Here is a 25562-nt window from a genome sequence, read left to right as displayed (position 1 = left end):
CATACTGTGGGCTAAGAGTACTAAAAATGCCCACCTCTGGTACTTCACTGCAAGATCTTCTATATGCAACTCAACCTTGAGTTGAGTTTTAGCTATATGAAACTTTTGATTGAATTTCACCTACCTGAAGAGGAGAGATTGAGATTGGTTGTTAACAATTTGTTTAAAGATTTTGAATGCAAATATAGTAATAATGAAATATGTATGAGTGAACTAAGAAAAGTTATAGAAGATGTGTTATTTTTAGAGAAACGGATGTTAGACCAGAAAAAGTAAAATTACCAGGGATTTACGAGATTTTAGAAATAATAATGTTTTCACTTGGCCCAGGGAAATGACACCGAACTCACACTTCAATTCTGATTTAAATGGATCTCAGAGACCATCAGGTGTAACAGGTAAAAGTTTCAGGAATACTACCTTAACCACACCTGTTAACAAACCAGATAGTTATCAACAAAATATTAACACAGAAAATAGATTGTCCAACAAACTCACCCCACGAATAAACAGAGTGATGGTCCTGAAGTTCCAATTATTGGAAACAGCACAGGACCTGATCCACAGTTGACAGAATCTAATCATATAGAGACAGAGACTCACAGCCCCTCACAGATACTAAGTAATGGGAGAGAGAACCAAGGTGAGTTAGGTGAGAGTTTGACAGGTTGCATCACAGACGACAGAGATCAGGTGCAGCAGTAGTTAGACCAAAAGCAAACAGTGCCATTTTCAATTCAAACAGATGTCCGCCCTCCCCATAGCCCAGAACCATTTTTGGACAAAAGAAGGTCCACAAGCAGGGGAGACAGAAAAGGAAAGGCTCAATAGACGAACAGGAATAACTAGGGCCCCACAATCAAGAAAATGTGGGGAGACAAAATCGTTAATCATGAATTTATCTGGTAGGGCACTGAATGAATATGAAATACAGGTCTTAAGTAAAGGCCTAGGTTTTATTCCTACAAAACCTAACGATCTAGTAGATACTATTATAGAAACAAAAATGTATGTTCGAATTTACAATTAAGGTTGGATTTTGGCAACTCAGATAGTAGCCAAGTTATGAGTAAGCATCGTCCAAATAGTACATATGTTCCACAACTGAACCCGACTATAGAGGTATTTGGGAATGTAGTGGAAGATGAAATATATAGAAGTCATCAAGAGAATAAACCATCCAAACATGGACGTAATTTAAACTATAAACAAAGGCAAGCTTTGAATTCATTGAGAAATGACAGGTCTATTGTAATAAGACCAGCAGATAAAGGAGGACCGGTTGTCATTATGGACTATACTTACTATGCAAATAAAATGTTTCAGATGCTTGAAGATACAACTACATATACAAAAGTAACTAAGGCTAATTTAAATAACATGGTCTTTAGTGTTTACAATACCCTAGATGACCTGGTACTATCGCATGACATAACACAAGAGCTGTATGGATACCTAAAGGTGAACAATCCCACTATACCGATCATACAGGGACTTCCTAAAGTCCATAAGAACAGCAGAGACCCACCATTTAGACCTATTGTTGCAGGTCAAGGGTGGGTAACAGAACCCCTATCTATTTATCTAGAGAGTGTACTTAGACCGTTAGTTAATGGTAATAAGAAGATCCTGAAAGATAGTAAGCAATTTCTTTTAGACCTATATTCTCAAACTCACTCATTGGATACGAACCAACATTTTTCTTTGTGACACTTGATGTGGTTAGCTTATTCACAGTGATCCCCAATGACGAGGAATAAGACTGATCACTGAATATTTGAAAGCACATTCAGACTTCACTGATAGAAAGATTGACCTTGTGACCCTGCTATTAGAGACTATATTAACTAATAATGTCTTTGCATTTGAAGAAGTCATTTACTTACAGAAGGATGGCGGCTATGGGCACATCATGTGCAAATAGCTACGCCAACCTAGTCATGGCCAGATGGGAAGATATTTTTCTTCAATAATCTATCATTTATAGAACATGCTGCAATGTACTGTCGCTTTGTGGACCTCTTTTTATATGGCTTGGAGATGAACCCTCCCTATTAAACTTTGCTTCTTACTTGGACAATACCACGGACTTCTTAAAATTTACTGCAAACTTCTCAGTTAGCAATCTTCCATTTTGACGTGGAAGTATTTAGAATGACCAATGGTATGATCAACACAACTATTTATAGGAAAGATTGCCAAAGAAACAATATATTACATAGACAAAGTATGCATCCCGCCATGTATTTCAAAACGTCCTTAAAGGACAATTTATGAGGGTATCTAGATTGAATCCACAACAAGAAACTTATGTTTCAGGAATAGAGGACATGAAAGAGAGATTTCTGGAGAGAGGTTACAAAGAAAAGAAATATTAGACACTATTAACACAGTGGAGACCTTAAGAACAAGTACTGCGAAACCATATTTTATGGCACATGAAGCAATGACCACTAGCTCAGGTTGCCCTAGGAATGAAGTTAGAGCTAACCTTACTTTTAGTAAAATGAGCCTGCAAGTGAAAAGCATTATGAAGAAACACTGGGGTATTTTGAATTCAGATATAGAAGTTAGTGAGATTGCTGGCCCCACACCTCATAGCTTATAAAACCTTCCCAATCTGAAGAGTATCCTATGTAGACCAAGACATCCACTAGTTAACAGGTTGACAGTGAATAGAAACACAGTACCCTGTGGTCATTGCAATCAATGTATTTATATTAATAAAGAAACTAGTTTTGAGCACCCTACTACAGGACGATTTACAATTTTAACACTAACACCAACTGTGAAAGTAAAATGTCATATATATGGCTAAATGTTTAGGATGTAATAGTTACTACATAGGAAAACAAATAGATCATTTAAGGAGAGGATTAGGGAACACACGTACCACCTTAGAGTAGGTACAGAAACCAATGCATTGGCTAGACATAAAAGTTCAACTGGTACCAGTCATTCCTTTAAGTTCTGTGCCATTCAATGTGTGTATGAAGGATTCAGAGGTGGTGATCTAATTAACAGAACTTTAGAACAAGAAACAAGATGGATCATAAGATTAAGGTCCGATAAACCACCAGGCCTTAACGATAAAATCCAAATAAAGCCATTTTTGAAAAGTAGAAGATTACGAGGTAAAGAGATCTCCCACTAACTGTTCTAAATTCCACATTAGTTAGGTACATTTTCCTCACAACATTATGACCATGGTGTAGATGACCTATCTATATACTCAGACATATTGTAGGCATTTCATATACTTTCAACATTTGTCATAAGAAATGAATCTTTGCACACATATATTTAGTATTGAAAAGTACTGTTTATAAAAACTAATGTAAGACACCTCAGGATGCCATTCGATTAACAGAATATATGTGCCAAAATACTTCCCATTTTCCCTTTCCCTCATGTATTCCTGCCCTATATTTTCCTTCACCACATAAGAGTTTTAACATTTCACAATGTCTATATTTTAAATTTGGGTATCAAGGATGTAACAATTATAAAGTGCAATTAATGGTTGCTTAAGTCAGTGTGCTTATTTCCACCATTGTGGATCTGTACGAGAGTCAAGTTAATTATTAAGATATTGCTCTGTTTCCATATAGACGCTTTGTTGCTTCGCTTATTGTTGAAGCATTCTTCCACCCACATTTTTGTAAGTTACGCTCACATCCTGAAATGTCAAATGTCCCTGTTTATTAACGGAGATTGAAGAGACTAAGGCATGAACTAATGGACAGCTATTGAAAAGCTCGTCATGTACTTATGCCTGTTGTAAGCCTAATCGGCTTTTTAAATAGACACAATGTTTATTTTCTTTGTTTTGCATTCAAGAATTAACCAGGCACATAAAGGAATACTTTGTTGTGCTGTGATTTTTAAAAGCGCTTCAGAGTCTGCAGAAAATAAGTAATTTTGAAAACTGTTTTTAACTTTTGATTTATACGAGAATAGCCTAACTAATGTGATACAAGTTTTAACCACCTGTAATTGTTGACTGTTTAGTCTACTCTGGATAGTATGAACTTCCAGTAAAACACGGAAATATCTAAAGTCACACTTTGTAAATATGTGCATTACAAGCAGTTTGGGTTATACTAACCAAGTCTGAAATGGCTTTTGATATATACTGCCTGAAAGTTCAGTACGAGATTTTCCTAAAGCACCATGAGATGATAAGTAAATATGACAAGGCTCTGAGATATACTCAATTGTTTAATATAATATAATGTATGTTTGGCACGCACCGATGCATTTTATGTATGTTTTTATGTATGTTTTTTATGTATGTTTATTTTGAACTATTCAGTTCTTACTTTTAATATACCAGTATTTTTCTTAGCTGAACAAGGTAACATTCATGGAACTGAGTTTAATGGGTTACTGTATTTTTAAATGAAGGAAACATGTGATTATAGAGATCCTATCACAAGCTTTTGTTGGTTTTAAAAGTGATGTTCAAAGTTTTAGTTTGTGTAAAGAGTCTGAAGAAGCCTTTGGAATAAACAATTTGCTAACTTACATGGATTTATTTGTTTGAATTTCTACTTTCATTTTATTGCTCATTGGAAAGTCACGCATCTTTTTGGACTGAGTTTTAATTGGATAATGTAACTTAGAGGTTAAAGAAGGATTAATCCTGGATTTCAACAGGAAAGTGCTTTACAGTATTTTTTCCTTTTTCATAATGCAGCTTTGGATATGGGCGAATTTCGAGAAGCTATGAAAAAAATCATGGGTGACATGGATGATGAAGAACTTGATATAATATTCATGAAAATTGATACAAACTGTGATGGTACAGTAGACTGGGTAAGAACAATGGAAATTTATGTGGTGCAGTAAAAGTAACTTTAATTACAAATTTTTAATGAGAATTTTTTTTTTGTTTAGACAAATATTTCCAGAAAGAATACCTGGGTCTTTAATTAAAAAATATTTTTTTGGCTTCCCTCACAGCTGATCCAAAGAGCATGTCGTCATTCACTGAGTTTACCAAACCTGATATGCCTCCTGCAGACTTTTTCTAACGCATGCTTGAAGTTGGTGAGGAGATTGAGACACCTCAGGACAATGTCATATGTGCTTCTGCGATTTTTTTTTTATCATGCTCTAGCTCCCTTCCCCCTCTACACACACACACACACACACACACGCACACGCACACACACACACACACACACACACACACACACACACACACACACACACACACACACACACACACACACACACACAAGTATTAAATTGTACACTTTGCATTTAATAACCCCCATTCCTAACATTCTAATATTAGATTCAGTTTTATTCTTAATAGAGATGCCACAGAGTTTTTGACCAGTTTTAATGATCAGAATTAAAGTTATTTGCTGACAGTTGCACCTGCTTCATGGCATCCAGTGAGTAAAATGCTGCAGTGCATTTTCCTTCCTGACACTTCTTATGTTTTTGGACTGTACTGTAATAAAAAGCTTCATAAACTTTATATTAAAACCATGGTCCATATACATTTAGGCTATCCCTTGGTGATGTCAGGTTGAAAGTAGCATGAAGTAAGTCCATAGAGTTTAATGGATAAGTTTTCTTGCATGAGCAATATCGCGTCCATTAATAGTCTTTGAAAGCATCTCACATTTTCCTTACCCTGATGCTACAGAGGCTAAAATTTATGGTTTGCATTCGGTGTCATCAGTGTTGAGAAAACATAAGTTTAAAAGTCTTTTCCACAGGCAAATCACTTTACAAATAAAATTCTGCACCATTTATTTTATTCTGGTGCTAGACAATTTTAAATATTACATGCAAATTCTTTATTTTTACTTTGTTGACTGGAAGGCTCTGCATTATGGTAGCACATTTTCAGGAGAGAACTAGGAAATGATACACTACAGAAGTAAAACACAATGTTCATGACTAATGATAGTACTTACCTAATGTACAATATCAATATTTTTCAAGCAGTGTGCTAGGTATGCATATATTGTGCGAACGTGAATGCAATACAGTTTGTAGAGAATGTAGAAATGCCTATTGAGAAGACTTACCAAACTAGTTTAGTTTTCAAGACACATAGATTTTATTCTTTTCAACAACACCTAAGTTAATAGGCAGTACAGACGCTTACATCATCCGTGAGAAGACTTGATCACCAAAGAGCCTGTGGCCTACTGCTCATCTTGAGATTGGTGCTACTGTTTTTCTTCTGGTAAGAGGGCAAGCAAAGGAACATTGTGTCCTAGCAGCATGAAGCTGTGGTGAGACCAGCACTAGTAGTAGTAGGGCAGTAGCCATTCAAGCATATCCCCCTGTTTTTATCATTCTTGACAAGTTAATTCTTTCGTTTCAGTACCTACTGCTTGATTTGCTGGTGTCTAACCTAACTTTAAAATATCTCCCTAAATACATCATCTATAAATTATCATGGTCTACTTATTAGTTTCCCTCAATTGTTTGGCAGTGCCCTGTATATTTATTTATTTATTTATTTCAGTTTGTTGACCGGGAAAGTCCATTGGGCCAAGGTCGCCTGTTTTCAATGGAGGCCCGAGGAGAAAAGCTCCAGACATAAAGACAATATACAATATACAATGTATTAGTACAACATATGAAAAAAACAGTTTAACATTCAATATACAGCAAGGCAAGATTTTACATATCTTGAAATATATGAGCTGAGTCAATCACTTATAAGATATTAGCAAAAACAATAAATTTATGTTCATTTAATACACTACATGTATTTAGGCAAAGGAATTTTAGAGAGATGAATTGAAGCAGTGGCAGAGATTAGAGTAGAATAGAATAGGGATAGGTATCAGGAATCAGGTAGGATGGGTACAGGAGCTCTCCCAGAGGAAGTAGAGGTGAGAGTGGAATAGAGTTTTAAAGGATGGTAGGTTAGGGGTAGTTCTAATGTAAGGGGGAAGAGAGTTCCATAATCTGGCAAGGGAGAATGATAGTAGAAGTTGCCCTGGTGCGTGTAAAGGCTTGTAAAGTTCTGATTTGTGGATCTAAGTGTTCTATGTGACTGGTGAAGTTTTAGGGAAGAGGAGAGTGATGGACAGTTAGAAGGTTTGAAAATTAGCTTGTGTGCTGCAGTTAGATTGAAATTTAGGTAGCTAGGGAGTTCCAACCAATTTAGAGCATGTAGGGAGTTGCAATGGTGAGTAGAGGATTTGGATCCTGTGGCAAACTTTGAAATTTTGTTATAACATGAGGAAAGTTCAGATTTTAGGGATGATTGGAGGTTAGAGAGTAGCGGAGCTCCATACAAAAGGGAGGGTAGGAGGTAGGTGATAGATAGGAGTTGTCTAGAAGACAGAGAAAGGTAGCGTCTGTGTCGATAAAGCATGCCAAGTTTTTGATGAGTCTTTTTAATATTGGTTTGTAGGTGGATATCAAATTGTAGCTGGTCATCGATAAGAACGCCCAGAAGTTTTGTATGGGGAACTATTTCAATAGTTGTTTTGTTTAGGCTAAGTATAGAGGAGGATACTTTGTCAGCAGCAGTATGTCTAGAAGGGGTAAAGATCATTATTTTAGATTTGGAGGCATTTAGGGCTAGGTGATTGTCAAGCATCCAGGACTCAGTGGAGGAGTGGAGTGTATAGACACAGAAACTTTGAGTTGATATTTTTCCTGTAAAAGCACCCTTGAAATTTCACCCATACCTAGTTGTGCACAGGACAGCTAGTTTGCAGTAACACGTACTGTCCACAGAGTTGCAAACCAGATACTCCTGACATTACTTTACATTCTCAATGCAGCATTCTAATAAAAAAAATGTGTCTGTTGCCATGGATAACTTTTCCACTATCTCCGTTACCAGCTTGGGAGATATGAACATCCTGAGGCAATGCAGAAATTGTCTCGTTTACTTACAACCAGTTAATTCGCAGACAAACTGATATGGTATGTGAGAAATGTATTTACACAATGTTACTGGAGGCAAAGCTGTCACATAATAGCACTCCTAATGTCAATCAAGTTGTCAGTGGTACATACACTGCACCCATCATACACACAATTCAAAGCAGATGCATAGACCTGCATATGCGGAGGCACTTAAATGTAACCTTCCTAAACCCCAAAGGCCTCCTAGATGAAGTACACATAATATATACACTCAGCAGTCGTCAATGCACTTTATTAAAACAACACCCACATCAACACATAGAGACACATCTCATGGAGTCTCTACTTTTTAGTCCATAAGGGAAGCCACCATACAATCCAGCATACTGATCACTGGAGACACCATTGTGCGACACGGTGATATCCCTCTCACCAGGCTGAGTAAGGAGAAAGTCACAGTCAGTTGCTTATCAGGAGCCAGGATCTGCCACATTACGCACGCTTTTAGGTAATTGAACCACAAGTACCAGTATGACTCAGTCATAGTCCATGTGGGTGTTAGTGACCTGACACATACCTCCCTAGATTATGTGAACAGAGACATCATGGAGCTCTCAGAATATGTGTCCTAGGGTGGTATGAGCCTTACATTGAGCAACATTTTACATTCTCCAAGGATGATGCCACAGTATGAAAAGAAGGTAACTGACTTTAATAATTGGCTTAGTTTCTGGTGTCATTCTAAGGGGGTGCAATATTTGTCAGCATGGAAAGAGATAGTCAACAGATTACACTCCTTTGCCAGGGATGGTCTGCACCTCTCCCCTCTAGGCCTTTGAATATTAACTAAAACATTGTCCTCCCCCATAATATCTTTTTAGGCAATGCCAAACTTAAAGTACCTCCGACACAGCAAATCAAAACCAAGTTAATCCTCAATGCTAGGAGTCTAAACAAAAAAAAATTACTCCCTACAAGTTCTCCTCACCCTAGGAGTCACAGAGACATGGTTTAAAGCCATGGAGAACACACCAGCAGTGCAAGGCTGTAATGCCTTCCACCCATTTATAGCAGCTACTACACAGACAGTGACTAAAGGTAGGGGTGTCTCAATTTACATAAAAAATAAATATACTGCAAGGGTAGTCAAACAGGACAGTGCACTTGAACTTTTTCACTTTAAAATCACCATAGGCAAAATCTCATACCACTTCCTTGAAAGCTATAGGTCCCCCCTCTATGACACAGGAAACCCATAATATTTATTTAAATTTATTGGAAACACTCACCATCCAACTCCATACCATATCCATGGGCAACTTTAATTACCCCACTATTAACCGGAAATAATATACAACACCAAACATACAGGCACAGAGATTCCTGGATTTTGTAAAAAGAAACTATCTGAACCAGATTGTCAGTACACTAACCAGGTGTACAAACATACTGGATCTGGTTTTCACTAATGTGGGAGAGTGCTGCACACCACTTAGTGGAATGTCTTCTCTGGAAAAGTCAGACCAGAAAATGGTCTCATTTAAAGTAAAAATAAAACCTAAAACTTCAGCTAGCCCTGGAATATTTGAAACCCAAAAACCTCACGTAGTGGTGCAGTCCTCCAAAATACACACGGACTGTGAAAAACAAATAAACTTTATTAACAGGTCAAGCGTTTTCGCCCCTGTTGAACTTGGGACTTCTTCAGAACAAAAACTCATTAAAACCCAATTACTTTTAAACATAATTACTTGTCACATAATTGTGTGCATTTGCATTTCCTGCCACAGCGATCAAAGACTACTTTACTCAACAACACATAATCATGTTACTTTTGTTAAAAATCTATGCCAAAAATATTAAACAAAATATGTAAAAAATAGTTTGGGACAATAAAAAATGTATATAAAATACTATCTTACACTCAAAAATCCCATTACATAAAAAACATGGCTGGTGGCAGTGAAAGCTCAATTGCAATAGACCGTCTTAATGTAATATTACAATCCACTGATAAAATAAGGAAAAGAGAAGGGAAGCTGGTAGAGTTTAAATTTCTAGTGCCCTTTTCCTTAACACAGGCATATGATTTACTGATTCATTTAATCCAGACAACGAGGTCGCATTCAGTCTAAACTCCCAGTTTAACTCCCTTAAAGCCAATTCATTTTCCCAAAACCTCCCGCTTGGACTTTTTCTGACTATCTCAAGAATGTAGAAACAAAACTTCCTAAAAGGCAAACAACTAATGCTGTGTTTGTAAAGAGCATTGTTTGGATTTCCATGCTGAATGGCATAGTTGTGCTCAAATAATTTTCCAGAGACATCTCTCTGTCTTCACTATATAATAATATGTACAACTTGAACAGACGGCTAAGTATATTAATCATTTACTACTACAACTCCCTGTATCTAGTGTTAAATACTGTGGTGGACGGTTTACCTACTGTAATGTTGTCCCCCTCAAATACATAACTGCAGTACTTGCATGCCCCACATTTATAGGTACCTTTCCTTTTGTTCTTTGGTTCTAATAAGGGGTGTTCTAACCAAAACTTAAGATTTGGTTCTGTCTTGTAAACAAAATGTGGTCCTTCCCCCAAGATGTTCCATATATCTGTATTGTTTTTGAACGTAAACCAATTTTTGGGCATACATTTTCTGACCTCTGTACTGAAGTCACCGTAGTAAATAACCATGGAACTGGCTAGAGTGGGGTCAGTGTTTTTATTCCTGTTGTAGAGGTCCAGTGTACCGCCATCTAAAAGTGGTGTGTATTTGGTACCCCACCCTTCTAACACTTGTTCACTACACCCAAGCAATAATTGAGCCAGGGTAACGTCTATCACAAAACATTTTAAAAAGTAAACCCGATTCTAATTTAAAATTCTCTACCTCTGAACACCTCCTTGCCGCTCTACTCATTTGTCCCTTAACTAAATTATTTTTAATAAAATAAGGATGTGAACTCTGAAAGTCCAAAAAGGTGTTGGAAAAAGTAGGCTTTCTAAATAATCTAGACCCAAAACATTTATCTCTGTAATTTTTGAACAACATTACATCAAGATAGTCAATCCTATCTGGGGAACTTTTATGAGTGAATTTAAAATATGAAAAAATTGTGTTGATATAATTCACAAAAGTTTCAGTTTCACTATCTTTGTTCTTCCACAAAATAAACACATCATCTAGGTATCTCAGAGAGATGTGCTCCTGATTACTATACTTTGATTTAAATACAAACTTGGTTTCCAATGCATACATGACTAAATTGGCAGATAAGGGAGCACAACTTGCTCTCATTGCAATGTCCTTTATCTGCTTAAAATGTTCCCCTTCAAAAAAATAAATTTGTTACACAATATGTAATCCATAAGTTCCATAATGAAATTTAACATACTGTTGTCAAAATTACCAAGATGTTCTTCATCTCACATTGCTGCAGTCCTTACACTTGGGTAGTCCGCTGTCCTCGGTCGGCCCGAATATCAAAGTATAAGGCTGACGTCGGTCAAGGCGCATTTGACTGACATCAGGACGTCAGGGTACAAATGCGCATGACCGACGTCATATCCTCAGTCTTTTTTGCCGCATGGTCCGATGCAGAAGCAGCGTTGCAAGTGCCGGTTGGCGTTCTGAAATTGTTCGGTTTCGGAGTTTCAGACCGAGTCAAAGTTGGCTAAGTACCCCGTTGGGGAATATTTTAGTTTTTTCTTGCCTCAGTGATTTACCGGATGTCAGAAAAAGTAAATAATTGTATTTCTTGTGGGAAACAGATACCGCATAGAGACTACCATACTTTGTGTATTCCTTGTTTAGGGCCTGAGCACGACGTTGTTGGGTGTCGCTCTTGTGCTAGATTCAACAAGCGCACTATAAATAGAAGGTTAGATTGTGCCAGGTTAGTCTTCGGAAAGCGGTGCAATTATAAAATGCCGTCGGATGCTCCGACGCTTCTTCGAAGAAGCGCAAGGACAAAGCAGTTAAGCCTAGGCTGGAGGAACCGTCTGTACCGGACGCCGGTTCTTTAGAGGCGTCGGTGGAGCCGGTAGTTTTACCGGAGGTTTCTTTGGGACCCCAGGGTGAGACTTTGTTATTGCAGGATGTGGCCTCTCAGGAGGCAGGTCAGGCTGATGGGGCTTCTCAGGTTACTATACTCCCCTCACTGCCTAGGGTGGTTAGGCCCTCTCCTTCGGTTTCCAAGGCTTCTCCTAGAGGCAGGCCAGGTTTAGCTTCTGTTGGTGTTACCCCTAGTTCTTCAGGAACTGTGCCCAAGAAGCATATGCTTAAAATGGCAGAAGATTTGATTACTTTGATTAGGGGTTCTTTGCCCCCTCCTGATAAGAGGCCTAGGGTGGAGCCTGAGCTAGGGAGTTTTGAGCAGGCTTCGGATGTTTCTGAGTCTTCGGCTGAAGACTTGCAGGAGTATTCTCCTTATTCTGATTCTGATGTGGATGATTCTACTCCTTCTGCTTCTCCTCCTGAGGATTTTTCTTTTTCAGAAACTCTTCATTCCATGAGGGAGCATTTTAAGTGGGAAGGTCAGGATTTCTCTGATTCCAGGAAAAGGCTTAGGGAATTTTTATTTTTACCCCAGCATAGGCCTTTGGCTATACCTCCTGTTTTGGATGTAGTGGAAGATGTTTTACAGAGGCTTCTCTTAATCCTGATTCTTTGCCTCCTGCTCCTGTTAAACCGGATAGGTATTACAGGGTGCCTGAAGCTCATAAGTATCTTTTAAGAGTCCTAGGGCAGACCCAGAAACTGTTAGCCAGGGGCCTAAAGGTGTTAAGGCTTCTGTTGTCAAGAATCCGGTTCCTGCAGATAAAGAGGCCAGGGCTTTGGATAGATGGGGAAAGAAAGTTTATACTTCTTCCACTCTAGCTATGAGGGCTTTGAATTGCCAGTTTCACATGTTGAAATACCAAAACTATCTCCTTTCACAATTGAAGTCTAAGGTTGATGCTCTGGCGGAAGGTATTGATTGTAAAGAGTTACAAGATTTAGTACATGTTTCTAAACAGGTGGGTAAGCATTCTTTGCAATGTGGTTTTGATGCTGTTCAGGCCTCGTCTAGGGTGGCTGCCACTGGGTCAGTTCTTCGCAGGCACGCCTGGCTGAGGGATCAAAATTTATCTGACCATGTTAAAACAAGGATTTTAGATGCTCCTTTACAATCTGATGTGTTGTTTGGTTCTCCTGTTGAGGCAGTTTTAAAGAAAATGGAGGACAAGGCTAAGTCTATGCAGACTGTTAAAGATTTTTTGCAGGTTCAGCCTCCAAAGTTTAGTAGAAATTGGCCTACTAAGGGGTGGACGTATCCTTCTTATGATTCCCAGTCTAGGGGTAGATCTAGACGTGGTAGGGGCAGAGCTCAGGGCTCTTTCAGGCCTAGAACAGGGAGTTCTCCTGCACAGTCTTCGGGTGAGGGCAGGGGTCAGTCCTTTCGTAAACAGACCCAATGACCTGCCTTTTCAGCTGCCAGAGCCTTCTCGTCTGGCAGCACCTTTGGGAGGAAGGTTGGCACTTTTCAAAGAAAATTGGAATTTAATTACCCAAAACAGATGGGTATTGGATATCATACACCACGGTTACAGGTTTTATTTCCATACCTTGCCTCCTTTCAAAGGCATGCCAGACGTTCCTCCTCAACAAAGAATAGAGGCACACAAGCAAATTTCTCTTTTACTCCAAATAGGGGCCATACAGCCGGTCCCTATGCCAGAAGTGGGCCTAGGATTTTATTCTCGCCTGTTCCTAGTACCAAAGAAGGGGAACACGTGGAGACCAATTTTGGATTTATCTATCCTCAACACTTATCTGGACATTCCCAAGTTCAAAATGTTGACGTTACAACAGCTTTTACCTCTGCTGGGCAAAGACCATTGGATGGTAACTTTGGATCTCAAGGAGGCTTACCTTCATGTTCCTATCAGACTAAGTTGCAGGAAGTATCTGCGTTTTCGAGCTGGGACTTCTCACTATCAGTTCTCTGCATTGCCCTTTGGCTTATCTACTGGCCCCAGAGTGTTCACGAAAGTTCTGGCTCCAGTGATAGCTTTCTTCAGGCTAAAAGGAATACAGATCTATCCTTATTTGGACGATTGCCTGATTCTGGCTCAAGAAAGGGACGAGCTTCTTCATCATTTGGAATATGTGATAGCAGTGCTAAGATGCCTGGGGTATTCTGTGAACGAAATAAAGTCCAGTCTAGTACCCTCTCAGGACATGTGCTTTCTGGGTGTAAGACTGAATACAGCATCCCAGATGGCCTTTTTGACCCCGGACAAACAAAAGAATCTTTCCCTTTACTTCCATCAACTATCTCATCAGTCCGGGCTGACTGCAAGGACAGTCCTTCAAGCCTTAGGGTTCATGGCATCTTGTATTCTGGTGCTTCCCAATGCCAAACTGCATATGAGGAAGCTGCAATGGTATCTCAAAAATGTATGGACACAGCACTGCCAGGATTTGGACACTGTCATTCAAATAATACCTTGCATTCAAAAGGAATTTTTGTGGTGGGCTCAGGAATGTCACCTAAACAAGGGACTCTCTGTGACCCGGCCAGAGGCGAGTCAGGTTTTAACGACAGATGCCTCAGACAAAGCTTGGGGAGCTCATCTGAATGGAAAGTGGATACAAGACAAGTGGCCTGCCAGACTACAACATCTACATATCAACTTGAAGGAGATGTTAGCAGTCCAGTTTGCATTAATAGCTTTCAAGGATTTACTTCTTCCAGGGCAGGTGTTGATTCTAACAGACAACACAACTGTCATGTGGTACATCAACAAGCAAGGGGAACACATTCTTATCCTCTATGCAGGCAAGCAATGATTTTGTGGGAGACTGCTCTCAGTTTACAGCTCAATCTTCAGGCAAGGTTTCTGCCGGGAGCACAGAACTCCTTAGCAGATGTGTTGAGCAGACGAATTATGGATCCCCACGAGTGGAAATTGGATCCTCATGTATTTCAGAAATTGACAGTGTCATGGGGAACTCCAGACATAGATCTGTTCGCTTCTCCACTAAACCATCAGCTGCCAAAGTTTTGCACAAAAGGTTTCATCCCACAGCTTGGAAAGTGGATGCTCTTTCTTTCAATTGGAGCAATCTTCATGTGTATGCCTTTCCACCTCTGCCTCTCCTCCCAAAGGTACTTCTAAAAGTCAGACAGGACAAGCCAAGGATGATTTTAATAGCTCCAGATTGGCCTCGACAGCACTGGTACCCATTACTGAGAAGTCTGGTACGGAAGCCTCCATGGCCTTTGCCTTGATTCCACACCTGTTGTCCCAGGAGGACAGTCATTTGCTCAATGTCAAACTTCACTCTCTTCACCTAACAGCCTGGCATATTCTGTTTTGAACCATAGAGGGTCTCAACTTCCACAACAAGTTTTGAATGTGATTTTGGAAGCTAGAAGGCCTAGTACAAGGAAAGTGTACGCAGATAAATGGAAGAGATTTTATTTTGGAGTACAGCAAAGGATTTTGATGTTTCTGAGCCTAATTTAAGTGTGGCTCTTCAATATCTTACTGAGTTACTGGACAAAGGTTTGTCCTTCTCTTCTATTAAGGTTCATGCTGCAGCAATTTCAGCTCACTATGACTGTGACCCACCATTGTTTTCTCATCCTTTGTTCAAGCAATTTCTTAGAGGGGCAAAGAATATAAGACCCCACGAGAGCTCCTACTCCTGCTTGGGATCTCAATTTTGTGTTGGAGAAACTCACTCTACAACCTTTTGAGCCTGCAGCTACTACTGAGTTGAAATATTTATCATGGAAGACTGCTTTTTTTGTTGGCCATTACCTCTGCAAGAAGGGTTTCTGAATTGCAGGCCCTTATGGCGGTTGAGCCTTTCTTAATTTTCCATAAGGATAGGGTATCTTTACGTACTAATCCTTCCTTTATGCCTAAAGTGGTTTCTAGTGTGGCTTTAAACCAAACTATTCATTTGCCTACTTTTTATGCAAATCCCCAAAATAAAGGGGAAAAGATTTTGCACACTTTAGATGTACACAGGCAGTTGCGATATTATTTGGACAGAACTAAAGGGTTCAGGCAGTCTCAACAGTTATTTGTTTCTTTTGCCTTGAGTTCTCAGGGCAAGCCTGTGTCAAAACAAACTATTTCTAAGTGGATTGGGTTTTGCATTGCTTTCTGTTACTCCCATCATGGCAAGGAGATTCCAGCTGGGATTAGGCCTCATTCCACTAGGGCTACTGCCACTTCGACAGCTTTTTTGAGGGGGGTAGCAACCAAAGATATTTTGGAGGCAGCTACTTGGAGTTCAGTGCATACTTTCTCTAGGCATTATCACCTACCACTTTACTCAAAATCCAGGGCTGGTTTTGCCACTGCTGTTTTGCAGGGCATTTTGGCAGCTCCTGCTTCCTTATAGTTTGGCCATCCTCCCTTACCTCTGCTTTGGGATTCTACCCAAGTGTAAGGACTGCAGCAATGTGAGATGAAGAACATAGTACAGTTTTGTACCTACCATAAATGTAGATGTTCGAAGATCCACATTGCTGCAGTCCAATTTACCCTCCCTCCGTCCCCTCTGTAGTTAGAGGTGGTTGTGTGGGTTGGGTTGTAAATATTGTGTATATTGTATATATTGTACATATAATTAGTGCAAGGGTGGTTGGTTGTTTGTTTGCTGTCTTTTGGTTTTGACCTTTATTTTTAGGGTCTTCTGACATCTGGGGCAAGAAAAGACTGAGGATATGACGTCGGTCATGCGCATTTGTACCCTGACGTCCTGATGTCAGTCAAATGCGCCTTGACCGACGTCAGCCTTATACTTTGATATTCGGGCCGACCGAGGACAGCGGACTACCCAAGTGTAAGGACTGCAGCAATGTGGATCTTCGAACATCTACATTTATGGTAGGTACAAAACTGTACTTTCCCTGATGGCTTCATAAAATAAATCTAAACCAACCCTGTGGGTATAGAAGTAAACAAGTCAATAACATCAATTGTGAAAAAAAAAATGACTTCCTCTGAAAAACAATCCTTTTTGAGTTTACCCAGGAAGTCCCAAGAATCAGTTACTATGTGTTTCACCAGATGTAATAGGTATTTTAACATTCTGTCTATAAAGACTACCAGTGTATAAGTGGAACTATTCTGATCTGCCACAATCAATTTGATTGGGGGATTGTCTACATTCTTGTGGATTTTTGGTATTCCAAAGGCATTGTGTATTAATGGGTGGTTATTAACCAAAAAATTAAACACCATCTCATTAATAACCCCTTGCAACAAGTCCTCAAGAAACAGCTGAATCTTTCTATGTGCTATGTTAATCTCAATCATCGACACTGTAGTATATGTATCAGTGTTGTGTAACATGTCGTTCATGGTGTTAATATAGTCTGTTTGATTCGGTTTCATAACTCAAATATCCCGATTCTGTCTAATCTCCCTTAAAAGAACCCTTTTTTCTTAACTTAAATTATAGTGTCTCTTATTAAATTGACTTTGTTTGAAAGATTTCTTGCATACAAATATTCTCATAACTAGCTATACAGAAGTGTAACGAGGGATTAAATGTACACTTTTTCTTCAACCTTTGCCTTGGAAGTTCCACATCTGGTTTGTCTTTAAACATAATTTTAAAATTAATCTTCCTGGTAAAAAGTTTAAGTTCTGTTAAAGTTTTAGCTACGTCACTTTTGCGTCCTGGAACAAACTTAAGCCCTTTTTTAAAGAGAGAAAAATGGGTCTCTGAAACTATGTTCCGTATAATTAAAAATATTAAAACCATTAAGGCTTAACAACTTCCCATCAAAAACCTCAAAAATTTTGTTTAATCTTAATAATTCCCTGTGTTGTTCTTCCTCCAGTGATGTGTCCCACCCTTGCCCTGTTGTCCTTTCGGGGTGTGGGCATGTACTAAAAAATTCTGTTGTCCCTTTTTGTTACCAGTTCTCTGAGATCTTCTTAATGGGAGCTATTCATCATCTTGTGCTTCACTATCAGTTCTATAATTTTGACTGTTGTGGTGGTAGGGCCACGTTTTTGTCTACCGTGTTCTATTTGTAAGGGAACCCCCCTTCCGCCCCATTTTCATCATTAACATTCAGTGTATCTGGCCTATCTGTTCTCTGAAAAGCCTTTAGTAAAGCATATGCTATTTTATTACTGTATTCATATTCATCTCTATGTAGCTTTTTCTGCTTCCTAGCCATATTATTATTTACTTGTTCTTCAGTTTTTTCAATAACTCTGTCATATTCCATTTCAATGCTATTGAAAGATAAGTCTTTAGTTATTCTACTGTTAATGTCATTAATTTCAACGAATAAACTTTTAATTCCTTTTTTGTTTATCCTTATAATAAATTGTACCATTTCTAATCCATGCCGTCAGAAATATTTAACAGTTCATCCACTTTTTCTTGACCTTGAACTAGCCCATTTGGAAATTTATATATTCTAAGTCCTTTGGGGACCCTTTTACATTTAATACACTCAGCAAGGTAAACGCAACATTGTAAGTTATGTACCTTGCTGAGGCTAATTTCAAAACCTCTAAGTTCTTTTTGTAGGTCCCAGTTCGTCAGCGTGTAACTCCTTGTTGCTGAGAACGTTAAATCCTTATTAAGCCAGTTCTTAAATCGTGAATTGACATCCTAGGTTACCCTTCTCTATGCACAGGGAATCTCCTCAAGGTCGTAGTTTACTGGATTGCCTCTTGGACCCTTCCTTTTCCACCTGACGACTCCATCGTTAATTTCAGGAAGTGATCTATAGTCTTTTGAGGCTTCCGCTGCAAAGACTGTAGGGAATTGTAGTCTGTCCAACGAGGATTGTGTCTGTGTAACCTGTTGAGATAATAATTTCACCAACTGGGGCAGGTTACTCTCATCTTCAACATTAATAATCTTGGTTTGTGCCTCAAATGAAGTGGACACTGTCTTTCTTTCATTGTTCGCCATCCTTATTAGTTCAATCACAGTCAGTAAAGTCCAAAAGCCAAATAATCGTAAAAAATCTGATCAGTTGGAAATATCAGCTGCTGTTTTTATGTGTAGGTGGTCTTTAAAACTATAGCTACGTCTGTTTTAACATCACTAATGTGTATTGTGATAGAAAGGGCTGCCACTAAAGCGCTAATAGCCAAAACCAGATAACACAATTACCGCTAACAGTGAAGCCAAACAAAACTTGAAACCCAAAAAGTGGTGCAGTCCTCAAAAATACACACGGCCAGTGAAAAACAAATTAGCTTTATTACAAGGTTAAGCGCTTTTGTCCCTATTGAAGGGACTTCTTCAGAACAAAAACTCATTAAAACCTAATTACTTTTAAACATAATTACCTGTCACATGATTGTGTGCATTTGCATTTCCTGCCACAATGATCAAAGACCACTTTACTCAATGACACATAATCATGTTACATTTGTTAAAAATGTTAAAAATCTATGCCAAAAAATATTAAATAAAATATGTAAAAATAGTTTGGGACAATCATTTATGTAATGGGATTTTTGAGTGCAAGATAGTATTTATATTTATATACATTTTTTTATTGTCCCAAACTATTTTTGGCCCTGTGTATTTTTGAGGACTGTACCACTCCGTGAAGTTTTTGGGTTTCAAGTTTTGTTTGGCTTCATGGTTAGCATTATTTGTGTTATCTAACCCTGGAATATTCAGAACAACTTTAAGGCTAACTTCCTTCTATTAAGTAATAACCTGGCAACATTTCAAGCCCCCATAAACCGTGAGAACACTGCTGCTTATGTGGAACTATTTACAGAAACCCTATACAAGCATGTTAATAGCTGCAAAGTGGCAGCTGTACCCACCAGGAAGAAGTACACAACTAACACAAAAAGCAAGCCACCGTGGTGGAATCACAACATCAGTAGGCTGTATAACAGAAGGAAGAAAATCATGGCAAAAATTAGGAGGTGCAGCACCCAACAGGATACAAGCACTCTCATCAAACTAAACAAACAGCTCAGAGGACAAATAAAGTTTACCAATGCCAAATTTGAGGTAAATTTGGCCTCCCAAGCCAAGGACAATCACAAGGCATTTTTTGGCAGTGTCCACAACCGCAAAGGCAATACACACTTGGGTGCAGAGCTTAATGTTACTGAAGCCACATATACTGAGCCAGAAGATATAGCAAACCTGCTGACCAGCAAATTCAGCTCCAGCTTTACCCCTCTCTCCCCCCTCAACCTTCCTTCAGGAAATACCATCAAATATAACACCTCCTACTATCTCTAGGGAACATTTCCTTAATGCTCTCTCTAAGGCCATGAACACTGCACCAGTGTGCCCAGACAATATCCCAGGATACCTTCTAAATAGCATGAAACATTACCTGTCAGTCCCGCTGGAATTGTTATTTAACCGCAGCCTCCAAACAGGCTTCATGGCTCATGAATAGAAAACAGCAACAGTCATCCCATTGTACAAAGGTGGGCCATCTACCAACCCTGGAAACTACAGACCCATAAGTCTTACTAGTCTCATATGCAAAACCATGGAAATAATTCTCATGGAAATGATCAATAATGGCATAAGAAACCTCCAGACACTGGATCCAACCCAATTTGGTTTTGTTGAGGGCAGGTCATACCTACTCAATCTGGTGAACTTCTTTCAGAAGGTCACCAAAGGAATGGATGAAGGCAACATTTGGACATTTTGTGACTGACTCTGCCATGGTTGACTGGTTGGTTATTTTGCTAGTTTACTTTTCATAGCTCACTGGTCTTTTCCTGAGTTTTGGCTGAATTTAGTACAGGAGGAAATAAATGCAGATTTAGCCTCCTGACTGTAAATGAAAAAAAAAATAGCTTTTTTTGTAGGTAACAGCAGTATACTGTGAAGACTCATGGTTTGAATGAGTTTTGTTCCACTGATTCCAGATAAAGCCTTTTTTTTCTTTGGCAGGGTTTGTGGAGTCACCTGTCTCAATAAAGAATACTTATCTATGACACAGATTACCTGAAGGGTATCAGACTTTGGGTCACCAGTTGTGAGCTCAGAATAAAACAAAGCTAGAATTTATTAAGGCTGTCTGACATGCAAGTTTCTTTTGTAAGGGTACTGTGTACCACTCTAATTTTGCTTTCACTGCCAGCAAAGAGGTGAGCATTTTCCTCGTTTATCCATCAAAACAACCAAATGTACCCCTTTGGTACCACCATCAGGTAGGTTTCCATGTGAAACATCACTGAAGACAGCTGGTGGTTTCCATGATTAATCCTTCTCTGGGGTTGAAATTGTAGACCTACTTTTGCAGAACTGAGCTTTTCTGTTTCATGAAACAGTCTGCACAGAAGCATGCTCTGTGATGGATGCCAAACTGGAAACATCAAAGGTGACATCTTGTCTACTTTGCCTGGCAGCCCAGAGAATTTGTCCTATTTTGACCCAAGTCCATCTCAGGTGGAACATCCCTCTTCAGACCTCTCAATTGTCCCTGGTTTTGTGGAACATTCCTTTTTCAGGCCTAACTGAGGATGTCCCTATTTCTGGAGGTATGTCCCTATTTTCAGGCTTGATTTACCCCTTCAGACAATTTTCTGAATCCTCCCTCATCACATATAACATTTTAAGCTGTCTAGTACACAGAAAACCACACTACATGACTAACATACTAGTGGCAACAATAATTTAAGGAAGACACACATCTTACAACGCCTTTGTTTCCTGAAGCAAAAATAAATTGCCTTGTGTGGTAGAATTTTGTGATGCAGTACATTAAAGGTTGTAGATTTTACACTGTCTGTTTGATAATGCATTTATATTTTTGCATCATTTTTTGTCACTCTTTGTTTTTTTAAACATGTTTCTACATAGCATACCATATTCCTTCTGGAAGCAGAAACAGTTATGAGCTATTTGGTATTTAAACTTTTATGTTAATTAAATATTCAGATTTTTAGTCTTTGTTCCTATTCTCAATGTCTGCAGGTTGAGAGGTATTGCCTTGCACAGCCGTTGATGGTTCTATGAGGATAGAATGACAATTTTTATATCTAGTTTTCATGGTGTACCAGCACTGTTCCATTGCTAGTAGCCAGTTCCAGTCCCACATAACAGAAGCAGTCATGCTCTTTGTAGCCAATTTGAAGGGCAACTTTCCAACAGGGAATAAATGAAGTGATAAAGCTTTGCATACTACTGCTTACATAGTTATTCATATGGCCAGTCAGCAAGCACTTCAGTGATTTCATCATTCCTTTCTATCCAGTAAAACACAGCAAGGGGACCCTGCAAAATATTTAACAAATATGTTTGTCACATTATTTTTTATTTATTTCCTTTGTTAACCAGGTTAGTCTCAGTAGGTTAGTAGCCGGTTTTCAGGGGAGATCCAAGGTGGTATTTATACTATTAGAGGAAATATTGTCCAGGGCATCAGAGAACTTCTGCTCTTTACAATAGGTGACACAGAATCTTTTACATCCACCTGAGATACCACCAACTCAGGCAGATGGTGCCTCAGTTTAATGTCAAATCTGAAAGGCAACACAGTCAAGAATGCAGCACCTTCTTTATGGTGCCCTACAGTGTCAGCAATCCATCTTCCTGGTGTGGGAACAGAACCCACAGCCTTTTTACCTGTTTTGCCACTGATACTGCAAAATGCAGTACTGTTACACTAGTAAAGTGATGCACTGCCAAGACCATAAACACACTTCTTGAGTTACCACAACTGCCCTGCACAGCTTGCCTTTTAAGGGAGGCAGACATAAATGTTATGATTCCACATCTTGCAAAAAATGCAGACCAGAGAATGAAATTTCCACTGCTTTTGACAAATTATGGCTAAAGGAAATGAGGAGATAATGGTGCATGCTAGTGAAAAACTCCTGTAAATGTGTGTTTTGCAGACATACTGTATGTTGATACTGCCAAACATGCACATTTATCAATGGATATCATGTTGATCTCTCTCATGTGCTTTCTTGTAAATGGTGATACTGTGTGCTGTGGTTTAACATGTTACTAGGCACACACACATATTGATGTGCATCTGTATATTATTAAACTATATGTGCTGTGATGGTATCACTAATGTGATGCATAAATATTTTGAGGTTTTCTTTTGCATTTTTACATTTTTCTTGCTGTCCAGTAATGTGGCCTTGACACTTGCATTACATCCTTAAATGACAACATTTGATAGACAATCATTACACCAGTCATGTATAGGATATGTTGATAGGGTCTATATTACATTATCGAAGTTTCAAAACTTCGAATCTGATATGGTCGACACCATATAATCGAAGTCTTGAAGCATCGAAAATGTAATAAAACACAACAACATACAGAAACAAACCATTTAAACACTTTAAGCAGGGGGAAAGCTCCCCTGCACCCCCCCACATGGGGGGCTGTGCCCCACTCACCCCCTGCAACTTAAATATACCAACTCCGAGATCACACTACAGTGCAGAAAAGGGAAATCTTCACTTTCTGAGCTGTACAGAGATCTCTGTTAAAAGATTTGAAGTTTCGAGACTTCAATCATATGGTGTCGACCATATCAGATTCAAAGTTTTGAAACTTCGATCTTCTGATATAAACCCTGTTGATATTGAAAGGGGTTGGAAATTGGTGAAAGGGGTTGGCGGCTGGTATATTGGTTAAGGTGTTTACCTCACAGTCACAGGGTACAGAGTTTGATTCTCACCTTTGAAAGGGAAGTTGGCTAGGCTTAAAATAGCCCACTAGGGCAGCTAACCTAGTACTTACCTATGAACTTAAATGATGAAAGAGGTTCATAGGTTCATAGATTAGTACTAAGCTAACTGCCCTTGTGAGCCATTTTAAGCCTAGCTAGTTATCTCTTGTGAGACTCAAACCCTGCACCTTGTGTTTGTAAGGCAACCACCTTAACCATTAGGCCACCCTCCCCAACCTAAGGGATAGTTTAAGACTAAAATGGATACTTTATGGAAGGAGTAGGTTGAGACCAGGCCTCGTGGTACTCTTTGTCATACTGTTAAGTAATCAGACTGTATTCCTTGTATAGTTACATACTGTGATCTTCCAGTCAGCCAGGGTATAATGTACCTAATTATGTAATTGTTTGCCTTTGCTTTAATCAGGCAGTTATAAATTACAGTAAGGGAAAGAGAGAGATGAAAGCCTTAGTGAAATCCAGACAGAGAACACCAGGTATTAATCCTGTGACTATTGCCATGGTTATTTTATCTTAAAAATTAACTAGATTGGTTAAAGTAGACCTACCCTTAATAAACTCATGATCTAACGCTGTATTTTCTGTCCGTTCTTCAACTGATGGGTTTCGGATACAACCTCAGTTCTGACTTCATCTACTTTTTCTAGACTTAGGGTCTGTAGCCCAGGCTTCTCCCCTTACCCATAATCTCCTCCTGTCCCTAGCATTACCCTAGATCTCATTTGCCACTCAGAGTATGGACGTGATTTGTTGGCACAAGCTTCTAAATTTTGCTGTTGAAAGCTTTGGTGCTTCTCATCTGTTATTTTTCAAACAATATAGGTCTCTTTTTTCTACTAATGTCCTTCCTTTCCCATAAAAACAAAACAACAAAAAAAAATAACTACTCTAGGCCTTCTTCACACCATCTGTGCTTCCTTTCTTTTTCTTCCTAGTTCTTTCTAGTGTTTATACCATTGCTGCTATTTTTGTCCTAATATATTCATTTACAGCAATTTATCAGTGCATTCTTATTATCATTGCTGGTAGTGTTAACTGTGTTTTTCCTTTCTTTCAAGAATATGTTGGACAAGCCTGCTGGTTTTAAGAAATGTGTGGCTTGTAGCCACAAGATGCCAAATTCCAATTCACACTTAAAGTGTGTGTATTGTTTGGGGGCTGCTCATCTGGAAGAGGATTGCTTGAATTGCATTGCATTTGGTCATCAACTAGTGATTGTATGTCAGAATAAGCTCGTGCTCAAGAGTCTTATTCCTTCTGACTCTTCATAATCTGCATCTGTGGCTTCCCCATCCAAGGAAAAAGTCCTCAGATAAATGTAAGGAGGACAAAAGCGATAGACACAAAGAAAAGGGTAGAGAATTAAGGAAGGGATCCCCTGACTGCTTTCCTTCATCTGTATTATTTTCAGCTCTGACAAAAATTTCCAAGCCTTCAAATCCTACAAATGTCTTGGATTCAATCCCAGTATAGTCCAAGAATCCACTCTTATGGAACTCCAGGTCTTTCCTGGATCCAGTCTCTCCTAGGGTGGAGTCACCCTTTCCGGAGGAGAGATCTTTTCAGAGAACTTTGAGGCCGCTTTCCACATCTTCATCATTGAAGTCCATCAGGTCTACTAGAAGCTTAATAGAAGTTGATGTTGATAGAGTGATGTGGAAGTTCCTCGGGACCCAAATTCAGGTGGAGTTCTCCCATCTCCATCTCCCATCAGACCCATGAGTTTTGGTGTCTCTCCCTTGACTATGGCTACTCCTACCCCCATCTGATCTCAAGTTTGGGGATGCTGGAACTTAGTTCTTTTGAGTTGTCCATGTCGGATTCAAAGTTATGGTCATCTTCAATTCTGGCATCATATCCGATCCATCTGGCTATGCTTTCATCAAAGCCAGATAGATCTTGGAGCTGAAGCTTTGGCTTCAAGTCTGGAAGTAAGGGTTCATCTCCAAGCTATCCCGTTTCCCTCGAAATCTCAGCATTAGCTGTCCTCTGGCTTTGGTGTCAG

The 25562-nt window shown here is 39.1% G+C and overlaps 1 protein-coding gene across 1 annotated transcript in view; it reads left to right on the top strand.

Moving 5' to 3' along the window:
- EFCAB8 (EF-hand calcium binding domain 8) overlaps positions 1-25562 on the top strand; it is a 3728836-nt gene that overhangs the window by 214591 nt on the left and 3488683 nt on the right. The window contains exon 3 of the mRNA XM_044089017.1: positions 4700-4818. Coding sequence (XP_043944952.1) covers positions 4700-4818 — 119 coding nt within the window. The remainder of the gene's footprint in view (positions 1-4699; positions 4819-25562) is intronic.

This window comes from Protopterus annectens, chromosome 12.part0 (genome assembly GCF_019279795.1).
Source record: "Protopterus annectens isolate FY-2018-M chromosome 12.part0, PAN1.0, whole genome shotgun sequence".
NCBI lineage: Eukaryota > Metazoa > Chordata > Ceratodontiformes > Protopteridae > Protopterus > Protopterus annectens.
Note: the sequence above shows the minus strand (reverse complement) of the source record. Positions and strands in the feature narration are given on the sequence as shown.